At 40.9% G+C, this 15111-nt stretch overlaps 1 protein-coding gene across 2 annotated transcripts in view; it reads left to right on the top strand.

Moving 5' to 3' along the window:
• Positions 1-14627, top strand: part of SLC17A8 (solute carrier family 17 member 8) — a 51406-nt gene extending 36779 nt beyond the window's left edge. For both annotated transcript variants that reach the window (XM_036761491.1, XM_036761492.1), the window contains exons 7-12: positions 191-330; positions 451-600; positions 2438-2570; positions 6517-6627; positions 13551-13678; positions 14283-14627. In XM_036761491.1, the coding sequence (XP_036617386.1) occupies positions 191-330; positions 451-600; positions 2438-2570; positions 6517-6627; positions 13551-13678; positions 14283-14627 (1007 nt within the window). The remainder of the gene's footprint in view (positions 1-190; positions 331-450; positions 601-2437; positions 2571-6516; positions 6628-13550; positions 13679-14282) is intronic.
• Positions 14628-15111: the final 484 nt, after the last annotated feature.

Here is a 15111-nt window from a genome sequence, read left to right as displayed (position 1 = left end):
TACCCTTTTTGGAGCTACTGACAGCAGCTTCTACTTTCATGTCTTGGCTCCTTGATTTTGACAACAGTGTGCAAAATTGTTGGGGACTATTGGAAGGTGTTTTCAAAATGCAATATTTAGAAGCAGAAAGAAATAAGAACTGAGCATTATTCTGTATCTGGGAGCAGACCACCATTGTTTTTCCACACAGGGATGTTTGGGATTATTTGGTACATGTTTTGGTTGCTGCATGCCTATGAGTGCCCTGCCTCTCACCCAACTATCTCTGAGGAAGAACGCACCTACATAGAGATGAGTATCGGAGAGGGCGCCAACCTTGTCAGTCTAGAGGTAAGTATCATTCATAAATAGCCTCTGGCTTCTTCTCCCTAAGAATTTCCCCTAGTTGTTACCTAGCTCACCTGAGAGAGAGTTCTCCTTACCAAAAACCTCATGATTTTTCTTTTCTAGAAATTTAATACACCCTGGAAACGGTTTTTCACATCAATGCCTGTTTATGCCATCATCGTGGCCAACTTTTGTCGAAGCTGGACCTTTTATTTACTGTTGATCAGTCAGCCTGCTTACTTTGAAGAAGTCTTTGGCTTTGCAATAAGCAAGGTAAATGCAAGAATATGAGTTGGAGTCTTAGTAAACACTTCTGGGAACCATTTGTAGCAGCCTTGGGGCTGAATCACCCGACAATTACCCATTCAAAGGGCTCCAGCTTTCTCACCCTCTGCCTTGGTTGTCTGGACTGGAGAGGTCTACCCTCAGGACCTGTTCCCCTTTGTGGTATGGTGGAAAAGTTCTGGATTTGAGTCCAGAAGACCTGGGTTCAGGTCTCAGACCTAAACACTCTGTGCCTCCGTTTCTTAATCTGTAAAATGGACAATAATCCCTGAAGAAGTATCAGCCTCACCATGGGGCTCTAATAAGATAGTATGTGCTTTGTGAACCCTAAAGCATAATATAAATGCTGCCTATAGTTTGGTTAAGTGGGAAGAGATTTGGATTTTGAGTTAGAGGACCCAGGCTCAGATCCCAGCTCTGCCACTTACTATCTTCATGGCCTCTGGGCAAATTCACTTAGCTTCTCTGGGCCTCAGTTTCCTCATCTGTAAAATGAAAGCGTTGGACCATATGTCCTCTAAAGTCCCTTTCCAGCTTCAAATCTCTGATCCTTTTAATCCCATGGAGATGATGGTGTTGGGTTGAGTCCTGAAGGAAGAGAAGGATTTCTATAAGGGCAGATGAGGAAGGAATGAGCTCCTTGTTATGGGGGACAGACTATGCGAAGGTATGGAGGTGGGAGGAGGCATATCAAGTTTGGGATTATTTTTATGTGACATACTCTTCTTCGTGTATTCCCTCTTCCCCCTCCCAGAGACCTGACACTTCTGGTAGATAATACAAAAAATGGAAGAGAAATAATCTGCAAAAATGGCCAACATGTCAGAAAAGTCTGATGTTGTATGCTGTGCTCCATACCCATGTCCTCCCACCTCTGCAAAGAAGTGGGGGGAGATCTCTTCTCAAGTCTCCTCTTTGGGAGGTTTGGGTCATTATAATTTTTTGTTTGTTTGTTTGTTTGGAGGGGAGAAGGCAGGGCAATTGGGGTTAAGTGACTTGCCCAAGGTCACACAGCTAGTAAGTGTGTCAAGTATCTGAGGCAGGATTCGAACTCAGGTCCTCCTGACTCCAGGGCCGGTGCTCTGTTCACTGCACCACCTAGCTGCCCCTGGGTCATTATAATTTTGCAGCATTCATTTTCCATTGTTTTCTTGTTCTTTCCATTGTAATCATTATGTACAGTGTTTTCTTGGCTTTGCTCACTTCACTCTGCATCAAGTCATGTACATCTTCCCATACTTCTCTGTATCCATCACTTTCATCATTTCTTACAGCACAGCAAGGTTCCATTAATAACTATAGCTGATAACAATAGCTAACATTTATATAGAGCTTACTGTGCATCAGCCACAGTGCTAAGCAATTATTATTTGCAATTATGATTTCACTTAATTCTCATAACAAGCCTGGGAGGTAGGTACTCTTATTGTCCCCATTTTACAGATGACCAAACTGAGGCAGGCAGAGGTTAAGTGACTTGCCCAGGGTCACACAGCTAGTAATAAGGAGCTGGATTTGAGCTCAGGTATTCCTAACTCCTGGCCCAGTGCTCTATCCACTACATCACCTAACTGTCATTGCATTCACAGACCATAATTCTTTTAGCCTTTTGCCAATCAGTGGGTTCCTGTTTTGTTTCCAGTTCTTTGCTAAAGAGTTGTTCTAAGTTATTGGTGTTGATGTTTCTGCTTGTAGTCCGTGCCTAGGAGTGGAAAATGACTTATATTTTCATAACTAAAGAAGTACAGGATAATTAGCTGGCCAAATGAATGAAAATAGAGTGGCTACAAATAAGAGTTATTGATTCTCTCTCTTTTTATTCCAGGTGGGTCTTTTGTCTGCAGTCCCACATATGGTCATGACAATCATCGTACCCATCGGAGGACAGTTGGCTGATTATTTAAGAAGCAGAAAGATTTTAACAACGACAGCTGTACGCAAAATCATGAATTGTGGAGGTATTGTGAATCCGTTAGCTGTTTTATGCAATTTATGCAGGATGAAAATTAATCTTAATTTAATTATAAAATATTATGAAAATTATATGCCATATAGTAAGAAATCTATTAATGGTGGGTAACCATAAGCCTGAAATGAAAGCCCACCTCTTTATTAGCAGTATTCTCCCAATGATGCTAAATGGGTATGCACATGCAGATCATTAAGATCCCAAGATCTTTTCCATGTGAACTTATAGCTACACATCATCACTCTATCTGGTGCCCTCTTGGGTCATAGGATCCTATGATCTATGTTGTGCCAAGGAATAAAGCCACGGAGGAAGAGTCTATCTGACCTAGATGGATCAATCCTAACAGGAAGTTACATCGTGATGTTCTTTAGAGGAATTTTAGTTGACATTTCTTTGAAAAATTAGCGAATAATAAACCTTTCTTACTGACCATTGTTTCTGGCTCTCTAGAAACCTGGGCTCTCCCCCATTTCTTTTCACAGGCAAACAGTATCTATTTTGTTGCTGTCATTGTTGTTCTGTCATATCCAACTCTTTTGACCCCATTTGGGGTTTTCTTGGCAAAGTTACTGGAGTGGTTTGTCATTTCCTTCAACTCATTTTGCAGAAGAAGAAACTGAGGCAAACAGGGTTAAGCGACTTGCCCAGGGTCCCACTGCTAGTAAGTGTCTGAGGTCAGATTTGAACTCATGTCTTCCTGGCTCCTGGGCCCACTCTGTCCATGACACCACTCATTGCCCTGAAACAATGACTAAAATAAAGTCTATTTAGAGCAAATAGAATGCCATCGAGCAAATTGGTTCCTCTCATCTTATGCTCAGAGACATAACTAGGATGGGGTGACTAGTGTCTTGCCCTAGGGCATTGAATTTAGATGGTGCTGAAGGCACTTCTAATCTTCTAGTAATATATAAAAACAGAGTTTAGCGTGAATAATTAGCTACAATAGGAAAATACCAATATGGTGGGATGGCGTGATCTGTCCCCTATCCTACTCCCTTTCCCCTGCTCTTTCAGTAGCTGTTTTGTGCAGGTATGCCAGAATCTCTGTCCCTGTATTAACTTAGGTGCCTTTCAAGTAATTTAATCCAGGAAGTTTCTGGTGATTTGATCCAGGTAAAATAAAACAACTAAAACATCTGTCCATAGTCTTTAGCTTATGATGATGATGATAATAATATAAATTTTATATAATTTATACATTATACATATTTATATAATTTATATTTTAATAATTTTATAATTTTTACATATGTATCATTTATTTTTATGTATCACATATTTATATAAATAAATTGATAATTTTATTACAACATAATAAAAGCCAGCATTTACATGGTGCTTCAAGGTTTACTGCAAGGTTTGTGTCTATAATTTCATTTGATCCTCATTTGAACCCTATGAGAGAGATGCCATTTTTATCCCCATTTTAAAGATGAGAACACTGAGGCTGGGAGAAGTCAAACGACTTTTCCAGGGTCACACAGATAATAAGTGTCCAAGGTAGGATTTGCACTCAGGTCTTCCTGACCTCAAGCCTAACACTCTATCCACCGCACCAGCTGAATTTCAACAGAGCTCTTCTGGTCTAAATACCTACCTCACCCTGTCTCCACTGAACATGGGTGTTTCAGTTGGAGTTTTAACAAGTGCATTGGATAGACCTCTGGACATTGAGCCAGGAAGACCTATGATCCTGGGCAAGTCACTTCACACCTATCTGCCTCAGTTTCCTTAACTGTAAAATGGAGATAATAGCTCTCATTTCATAGGGGTCAAATGAGAAAACATGTAAAGTTCCTTTCAAATTTTGAAGTACTATGCAATGTTATTATTCTTGTTGCTGCTTTTGTTGTTGTTAAATAAATACGGCCTTGGCTCTAACCTCTTCAGCTGCTTCGGTCAGCCTGCTGCCATTTCAACCCAAATTGGGACTTTCACCATCAAATGGCAGAAATTCGAGGGTTCCGTTTTATTCTTAGTTCTGATGTCATTTGACAAGCTTCTCTTATTGCAGTCCCTTGATTTTTCTCAGCTCTCTAGCTGAGAGCTAAAGCTAAAGACCACCCAGTCTCAATGGAAATGTCATAGCTCCTAATGTCTGTCTATAACAAGACAGGTAGATGCAAATAGACAAGTTGCTAACCAGCTTTTGGAAACTCAGCTAAGAATCCAGGAACAACTCATGCTGGTTTTTTTTGGTTCTTTTGTTTTATTGTCAGTCTAATGACACATCAGCACCCCCCCACACACCCTTGATTTTCACACAATGCTATAGCTGAGAATGAACTATTCAAGAAATTCCAGCTTCTGGTCTTAGAGGGATAAGGCTGTGAACAGATGTGTTTGATACCATGGTGACTGAGGCAGCTGGAGGGGGATGGCAGTTGAGAATTAAATCTTTTGGGCAACCTTCCTGTTAAAGAGAAAATGAAAGTTCCCCAAAAGATTATCACTTCTAATACATATGTAGGCCGAATTTAAAATATTGAACATTTAATTTTAAGTATAGCATATGTATTCCTTGATGAAGCAACTGAAATACGCATACACAGTGCTCTGCAAACCCTATGGTGCAAAATCATGATAGCTATTACTATGCCTGGGGGATCCAAGGCAGAATTCTAGAATGACTGGCCTGAAACAGACCCTAAAAGGACATTAATTTCTTCTTTTGTCAAGTAAAGGCACACTCTGATAGTCAGAGGTAGTGACTCACCCCTCTTTGAAAAGTTTTTAATGTCATTATAGTTAAAAGTTCTTTCTTCTGCTAATCTAAATCCATGTTATTGAATATTGAACCTGATTTCATTTTGTCCTAGCCTCAAAATTAGTGATGTTGTGGAAAGAGGACTGGTTTTGAAGTCAGAAGATCAGGATTGGAATCTTGGCTCAGTTATTTGCTGACTTTGGATATGTTACTTTACTTTATGTCAGTTTCCTTATCTGTAAAATCATGAGGATTGGACTAGATGGCCTTTAAGGTTTCTGCATCTATGATCCTATGATCCTGTTTCTTTATCTCTCTGGGCCTCAGTTTCCTCATCTGTAAATGGTCTCTAAGATTTCTTTCCAGATCTGAATTCTTTGAGGTAATGTATCTTGTTAGATTTTACATCACAGTATTGCTCACAACCCTGAAGACGATGATAAGGTCACCCCTCTGTTGATAGCAACTAAACAAGTGAGCTGGAAAGAATCATTCCATATTTGTTTCTCTGTCTGAAGTAGGGAGAATGTGACAAAATGGCTTAAAAGCTGGCCTCCTACTTGCGATTTATTTTTGGAGGCAGTCTAGGTTAAATGACTTGCCCAGAGTCACACAGCTAGTAAATGTCTAAGGCTAGATTTCAACTTGACTCCAGGGTCAGGACTTGTGGTTTTTTTAAAAAGAACTGATAATCTCCTGACTAGTATTCACAATTCCAGTTTCTCCTCCTTCCAACCCATCCTTCCCAATGGCACTGAATTAGGTCCGATCCTAGCATTCCTCTGCTTAAAATACTTCAGTAGTTTGCTGTTGCTAAGCCTGGAGAATCTCCTTCCCACCTCCCCTTTGCTAAGCTTGGAGAGTCTCCTCCCCAGATGGGCCATAGGTTGGTGAATTTTGTGGCCATGTCATCTCCCATAGATCAAGATCTAGAGGGAATGGACTCTACGCCTGTGGAGAGTGTTCATACCGATGGGTCACAGAATTGAAGTAGGAACAGTTAGCATTTAGAAACTGAATACGCAGCGCCTGACTGTGAGAGAAAGCTATGAAGACTAGCATGTTCATAGAATACTTATGGAATGTTAAAATGTATCAGAATTTAAGAATCATATGTAGGGTCTATGTGGGCATATCAATGCTAGAGCATGATGACAGCCCACACTTAGATTACCCGGAATAGAATGAAATTTACCCCCCTCCCCTTTTTTTCCATTTGCAGGTTTTGGCATGGAAGCAACCTTACTCTTGGTGGTTGGCTTTTCTCATACCAAAGGTGTAGCTATCTCCTTCCTGGTGCTGGCTGTAGGCTTCAGTGGCTTTGCAATTTCAGGTAAAATATTCAATCTATGAGGGGATGGGTGCGGGGGCTTTGTCTGGAGTGATAAGCAATGTCCTTTGTGACATCACTGGGGATAGGCCGAAGACCTGGGAGAGTGGGGACTCAACAGAAGACTCGCTTGTTCTTATTTCCACTTATATGGGGAAATAATTCGTTTGAAAAAGATCTTGTCATTCTTAGCGGACTTCATACTTAATATGAGTCAACAGTACAACATGGCAGACAAAAAAGTGCAATATGTGAGGCAACAGTCACATAACCACAGAATCTGAGAGTGGGCAGGGACCTCAAGAGGCGCTTTGCTATAGGAGATAGAGCATTGTTCTTAGAGAAAGAAAGACATGGGTTCAAATCCTGTTTTAGAAACTAGCTGTGTGAATGCGAGCAAGTCATATGACCTCTCTAAGCCTCGGTTTCTTCGTCTGTTAAAGAAAGGGAGTGAGGTAAAATTAATGGCTTCTGCATTGTCTTCTAGCTGTAGATGGATGATTTTATGATATCAGCTGCCTGAGAAGAATCATCCTCCAAGATACCCAACAAGGGGTCTTCTAGCCTCTGCCTGAATGCTTCCAAAGAAGGGGAATTCATCCCTTCTAGACACGACTCTCTTCCGCTGTTGGACAGTTCACATTGTTACAGGGTTTTTTGTAATATCAAGCCTAAATCGGTCTCTTTGAGATTTCCATCCAGTATGCTTCGCCCCTCCTAGGAGAACAGACCAAATTTGATCCTTCTCCATATAACAGAAAGTTATTATGGGCCCTTTAATCTTCTCTCTCAGCTAAATAATCCCTGTTCCTTCAACTAAGTTGTTGACATATCACGAGGCTGGGTGATAGCTTCCCAGTATTCTGCCCAAGCATGGCCACAATGACATAATTAAGACCAGTTCTGAGTGTTACATTTCAAAGAGACCCTGACAACCTAGTAGGTCTCCAGAGGAGCATGATAAGGGAACTTGAAAGTGATTAGGGTATTGGAGGGGGTGATTTTCCCAGTGCTCAGTCCATAGTAGGTATTTAATAAATACTCTTTGATAGGCTGATTTATCGATTCTAAGGTTCCTTTCTAGTTCTAAGCCTATGATTTGTAGATTGAAGGAATTAGGAATATTTAGAGAGAAGAGATTTTATAAAATAGATAATAACTTTATTACTATCTTCAAATATTTAAAAAGTGACCACAAGGAAGAAGATTCAGATTTGGTCTCCTTGACCACCCAAGGCAAAGCTAGGACAAGGATTTTTAGGTTTGCAAGAAGGCAGAATTGGCTTACTGTAGGGAAAAATTTCCTCATAATTAGAATTGTCCCAAAATGAAAAGGTCTGCTTTGAGGGATAGTGAATTCTCAAGCTTAATAAATGCTCATTGAAGGAAGAGACAGTGGACTGGGTGATCTCTGAGGTCTCTTCCACCTTTCAGATGCTATGAAAAGCCGAATGACGTAGATGGCCTCTCACTCCATGATAACTTGGTAACACAGTAGAGATTCATTTCCTGTGTTCAAAGATAGCAATTTGTTCATGTTTGTGGCATTGAGAAGCCTGAGTTGCATAGAATTATAATCAGAGTGGGGAAATAGCACAGCTTCAGAGCTGGGTAGGGCCTAGGGCCACGTAGTAGGACAGGTAGGGCTTGGCTCTTCTTTCATCTCTCTTGGGCAGAAGTATGGATGGGGCAAGTTTAGAGGCAGATGAGCAGCAAGAAATTAGGACAAGATGGAACAGGGCCTTTGAGTGACTGGACATGTAAAAGTAAAAGTAGGCATGTACATGCAACAGAGGGAAGGTAGCATAGTGGATAGGCCTGGGTTCAAATCCTGTCTCAGACACAAACTAGTTTTGTGACCCAGGGCAGCTAGGTGGTGCAGTGGATAGATAGAACACTAAACTTGTTGTTAGGAAGCTCTGAATTCAGATCCTGCCTTAGACATTTCCTCACTAGCTATGTGACTCTGGGCAAGTCCCTTAACCTGGCTCAACCTCAGGCTCCTCATCTGTAAAACAGGGATAATAATGCCATCTACTTAACTCACTTACTTTGGTGTTTGTGAGAATCGAGTGAGATTTTATATATATATGTATATATACACACACACACACATATGTATATATAAATATGTGTGTATATGTATGCTTTCTGAACTTTAAAGCACTAAGTGTTGGCTATTATTAATTATTAATTATTATTATTATTATTACTATGTGATGTCTAAGATCCTCAAGCACTCCTCTGGGATTATAAGTTATAGAGCAGGGATTCCAAATCTTTTCTTGTGTGTCATGGATCTCTTTTGGAACCCTGATGAAGTCTATGCCCTCCTCAGAATCATGGTTTTAAATGCATAAAATAAAATATATAGGATTATAAAGGAAAGCAATTATTAAAAGATATACTTTTGTCCCCCATCCTAGTCCATAGATTCTCAGAAATATATCACTGAACACCTTGGCACTTGACACTGGACCCCAGATTAAGAACTCTTGCTTTAGATGGCTTGTGATTTGTTTCAGAGGAAGTATTCCCTATATGGGTGAAAATCACATGTCCTTGATGTTTTGATGCACATTTGTGATGGTGGAATGCAGTATGAGGGAAAAGGACATGGAGTCCATTTTAGGAGGCACTCCACTGATAGACTTCTAGACTTCTAGAAATTCTAAAAGAAAGACGGGATGAAGGCCGTGCCATGAAGGATCTGCAATTTCCTTGGTGTTGGGAATGCCTGGTGTAGGAAATCATTCCATTCATGTCAGTTGCATCTATGATGAGTCTCAAGAGCGATTCTAACCAGGAAACACCTTGGGACCATTGGATCTGGAGGCAGAAGAGCAAAGTTTAAATCCCGTCTCTAATTCTTATTGTCTGTATAACTTTGGACAACAAATCACATAACTTCCCTGGGCCTTAGTTTCTTCATATATAAAATAAAGGATTTGGACTAGCTGGCCTCTGAAGTAACGTATGGCTCTAGAGCTATGACCCTATGACTTTTCTGGGTCTTAATGTCTTCATATATAAAATAAAGAATTTGGATTAGGTCCCTTATGGCTCTAGATGTGTGACCCTGTGACTTGCTCATGGTCAATCAGCCAATAAGTATCAGAGGTGGAATTTGAACCCAGGTTTTCTTGTTTTTTTTTTTTGAGGGGAGGAGGCACGGGAGTTGGGGTTAAGTGACTTGCCCAAGGTCACACAGCTAGTAAGTGTGTCAAGTGTCTGAGGCTGGATTTGAACTTAGGTCCTCCTGACTCCAGGGCCAGTGCTTTACTCATTGCACCACCTAGCTGCCCCGAACCCAGGTTTTCTTAATGCCAAGTCTGGCACTCAATACACTTCAGCCTGCTGCCTCTTGATGACAGAAATAGATTCTCAGCCTATGAAGAGGCTGCCAGTCATTCAGTCCAACCTCTAATTTTATAGATGAGGATGATGAGGTCCAGACAGTGACTTGACGAAGGTCATACGATTAATAAGTGATATAGCCTAGACTGGAATATAACCTGTTGAGATGCCTACTCTGACCCTCTCCTTGCTGGTAGGTCTGAGGCATATTCAACCAAATATTTGTCCATACCTCTGGGTTCCTAGTGGTTCAATCCCATTCAAGCTCCAGAGGATGTGCTGCTAAAATCTCAAAGATTTTCTTTGTGTTATCTCCAACTAAAAGCAAATGCACAGTCTTTGTGTCTGAGCATAATGCTTGACAATCATATTAATTGCTTTTTATCTCTGGGCTCTTTTCTAATAAAGTGTTTATCATATCCCAATCAGGCGGTAGGTATAATTAATCTCACTGCTGTTTTATATTCTGATTGTCTGGTACTTTGGCACACTGACATAAAAGAGGAGGTGTGCTTATTAAAAAATAGAGGGGTTGGTAGGGGTGGGGAGAAATTTCTTAAAATTCTCTGGAAGCAGTGGTCAAGAAAGAGAACTAAACAGGGAGACAGAAAAATGATTTTTTCATCCATTTCAGGCACTATGAATAAATGGAGAGTCGATAAAGGTTTAAAAAGAGAAAGAAAAAATTTTCAAATGTTTTCAAAACCCTGGCACCCCCTAAATTTTGGCCTGGGTGAAAGCATAGATGTCAGATGATCAAATTTTTGAAAGACAGAAAGTTGAGAGCAGTAGCTATTGGAAGGGCTGGCAGGAACCGGATCCAAAAGCATATGACTGGCTTTGGATGATGGGCTGCATTTAATGTGATGAAATATCAGAGGGATAAATGTAAAGTCTGATATGTGTTAAAAAATCAATGGCACAAAGACAGAGTGGTGCAGGTGTAGCTAGACTTCATATGCAAAAGATATAGGGGTTTTGGCAAATTGCTGAAGGTTCTGTAGGAGGTAACACTGACGTATCCACTGAAAAAACAAATATGATTTCTGATTCTCCTGATAGGGGAAAGGAAGGGAATAAATAGTTATTAAGCAACTATTATGTTCCAAGTGTTGTGCTAAGCACTTTACAAATATTATTTCATTTGATCCTCGCAGCAACACTGAGTTCATTGCTATTATTATCCCCATTTTATAGTTGAGGAAACTGAGGCAGAAAGGAAGGACATTGACAAACTGGAGCATGTACAGATGAGGACAGTCTTGACAACAAGGGGATTAGGGACTATGACATGCAAGTACTACTTGAAAGAACTGCAAATATTTAGCCTGGAAAAGAGAAGACTGAGACTTAGAGGGAAATGGTGGCTTTCTTCAGGTAGTTGAAATATTGTCATGTGGGATGGATAAATGAATGGATGAATGTATGGGTGAGTGAATGAATGAAAAAAAGCATTGATTAAGGAATTACTATGTATCAGGCACCATGCGACATGCCAGAGATAAAAAAAAATAGAAAAAGTGAGAGTTAAATGGTGGTGCTAGTTGGAAGTGAAGGTGGAAATTCCTGGATGTAGGGCATATGGTGGGTGGGATTTGAAGCATAGTCTTGGTGCTGGTGAAATATTGTGGACTTAGATAGATCCCACCCACTTAGTGCCCAATCAATATGGTTCAACCTCAAAGAGCTCCCAAGGTGAGTGGATTAACTTCCCCAGGGATTCAATGCAGGAAAGTGGTATGGAGGGTAAGTATGGAGGGAACATGGAACGTGTTCCCAAAAGTAGAATGGGCTGTTTAGGGTGGTACTGAGCAGCTGGACGACTCCTTGTGGAGGATGTTGTAGAAATGATGAATGTCATAGGGACAATGAATGCTGTTTGCACGTTAGACTAGATGGCATCCGAGGTCTCATCTGAGAATCTGAATTTCAGTGTAGAGAGTGTGATTATGACTCAAACAAAGGGCCTCTCTGGAGCTTTGATTGTGATCTCTGGGCTCAGTTGGGCATGAAAATGGGTATTAATAGAGAAAATAACTTTCTGTTGCTTTTGCTTCTCTGGAAGACTCTTGGGGCACCAGAATGGGACCTTGGAGCCTTTCTCAATTTCCCAGCATTATTTTTATCCTTCAGATAATGGACTATCCCTTGTCCTCACCATGTCCCAAGTAGCTGTCCTTGTTGTTGATCTAACTTGTAATTAAATTAGGGGAAAATCATGGCAGAGTAGACAGACTGCTGAAACTGGAGTTGGGAAGAGTAGGGTTCAAATCCTGACTCTGATTGTTTTGGCTGGGTAATGATGGACAGATCATTTAATCTCTCTAAGCCTTAGTTGCTTCATTTGTAAAATGGGGATTGTTACATGTGATCTGTAGTACCTACCTCAGAAGGTTGTTGTGAGGCTAAAGTAGATAATGTATGTAAAGTGCTGTATCAATTCTATGTACATATATGTATGTATGTGTGTGTATGTATGTGTATATACCATACTACTTGCAGGATCAGCCTCATGAAAAATTACAAAGTAGGTCTTCAATGTCCCCCTCTCTCTTCTTCTTGAAACACTTTTCCCTTCTTCCTCTCTCTCCTTTGCACCTCCCTACCCCCTATACTGTTTATAGAATTACAATATAAATGGGAAAATGTCCTAATAATTCATAGATTTCAAGTTGGAAAGGGACTTCGAAGGTCATCAAATCCAACTCCCTCATTTTACGGGTGACAGCTAAGGGGCACCACAGTGCACAGAGTGCATCTTCCTGAGTTCAAAGCCCACCTCAGACACTTAGTAGCTGTGTGAGCTTGGACAAGTCACTTAACCCCTGTTTGCCTCAGTTTCCTCATCTGTAAAATGAGCTAGAGAAGGAAATGGCAAACTACTTCACTATATCTGCCAAGAAAACCCCAAATGGGGTCAAGAAGAGTCAGACATGACTGGAACAACTGAACAACATTTTACAAGGGTGCAAATAAAGGCCCAAAGAGGTCACAATATATGATACTTTGAGATTTATAAAGCCTTCAACAAATATTAGCTCTGTTGGTCCTCACAGTAATCTTGAGAGGTAGGTCATATTATTATCACCGTTTTATGGGTGAGGAAACTGCACTGGACAGAGGTGAGTTGACTTGCTCAGGGTTACACAACTATTAAGTGTCTGAGCCCTAATTTGAACTCAGGTCTTACTGACTCCAGGTCCATTGCTGTATCCATTTTGCCACCTACCTGCCTCTAATGACTTGCCCAGAGCCACCTAGCCATTTGGTGTCTGAGGTGGGATTTGAACTCATGTCTTCTTGACTCTGAGTCTAAGATTCTAGCCACTATACCACACTGACTCTCAATTCAAGGTATTCCAAAGTGGAATGGACTACCTCTGGAGGTAGCTGGTTCTCTCCTCCTTGGGAAATGTAACACAGGCTATAATGACTTCTTGTTGGGTCTAGAGGTCGAGGGGATTCTTGGTCAGGGAAAGACTTGATTGCATGGCCTTAGACTTCATATGATTCCTCCAGTGTTTGGTTTCATATAGAAATGTGACTTCAATGTGTTGGTTTTGTCCCAGGATTTAACGTCAACCACTTGGATATTGCCCCGCGCTATGCCAGCATTCTCATGGGGATCTCCAATGGTGTGGGGACCCTCTCTGGAATGGTTTGCCCCCTTATTGTTGGTGCAATGACTAAGCACAAGGTGAGTGCCCTTTGTGTGCCAAGGACTGCCAATGCTCCTTCTTTTTACCTTTATCCTTGGGTTGGGAAACAAGGGTGGGAACATAGAAAACCACCAAAGTGGGAGTCAAAAGACCTGGGTTCTAGTCTCTGCTCTATCAATGACCTTCTGAAAGACCTTGACAAAATCACCCCTCTTATCTAGGCCTTGCTTTCTTATCTATCAACTAAAGGAAGAAGACTTGTTGGCCCCTAGAAACCAGCATGATATAATAGAGTACTGGACTTAGATTCAGGGCTACCTGAGTCACTTACTAGCTGTATAACCTTGGCAAGTCACATGACTTCTCTATGCCTCAGTTTCCTCATCTGCAAAATGAGAGTGTCAGGCTCAATATCCACTAAGCTAAGGCCCTTTTCGTGCTCTACATCTATAATATGAACCTTGGTCCACCAAAGTCAGTGCTTTTTTTCTCTGTAGTCTGTTGTTCATGGTATAGCATTCCCTCTGTCTTGCCTTTCCAGTTGACAAACTGAATGAAGGAAAAGTAGAAGCTATTGTTAATGGGCTCTTTTAGGGGGAGGGGGGCTTGAAATACCTAACCATGTTTAATGTAATTGTTTAGACCCGGGAAGAGTGGCAGAATGTCTTCCTTATAGCAGCCCTGGTACACTACAGCGGCGTGATCTTCTATGGTGTCTTTGCTTCTGGGGAGAAACAGGAATGGGCTGATCCAGAGAATCTCTGTGAAGAAAAGTGTGGCATCATCGACCAAGATGAGCTGGTGGAGGAGATGGAACTGAACCACGAGTCTTTTGTTTGTCCAAGGAAGAAAATGTCCTACGGGGCAACTGCTCAGAATAATGAAATACAGCGAAACGAATGGAGAGGGCAGAGGGGACTGACGATAGATGAGGAAGAGCAGTCATCCTACCAGTATGAAGGGGAATACTTCCCAGATACCTCCTAGTGTAAGAAAATACCCAGGTATTTCAGCATCCCAGACCTCCTCATACCGTGAAACCAGACAGTATAGTATCCATAGCCATTGCCTTCTTCCTAGTAGACCTTGCCAAGAGGTTGAGTGCTATAGGTTGAAAAGAAAAGAGATGGCATCACATGAAGAGGCAGCAATGGTGTAGTGGTTACAGATGTGCTCTGACTCTCTTCCTTCCTTCCTTCCAGTTCATTCTTTCTTTCCTTTCTTTTTTTGTTCTTTCCCTTTTCTTTCTTTCCTTCCTTTCTCGTTTATTTCCTTCCTTTCTCTTTTCTTACCTTCCTTTCTTTTTTCTTTCTTTCCTTGCTTTCTTTTTTCTTTTCTTTTCTTTATTTATTTCTTTTTTCTTTCCTTTCTTTTTTCTTCCTTTTTCTTTTCTTCCTCTTTTTTTCTTTTCTTCCTTCCATTCTTTTTTCTTTGCTCCCTTCCTTTCTTTTTTCTTTCCTTCTTTCTTCCT

This window comes from Trichosurus vulpecula, chromosome 5 (assembly GCF_011100635.1).
Source record: "Trichosurus vulpecula isolate mTriVul1 chromosome 5, mTriVul1.pri, whole genome shotgun sequence".
NCBI lineage: Eukaryota > Metazoa > Chordata > Mammalia > Diprotodontia > Phalangeridae > Trichosurus > Trichosurus vulpecula.
Note: the sequence above shows the minus strand (reverse complement) of the source record. Positions and strands in the feature narration are given on the sequence as shown.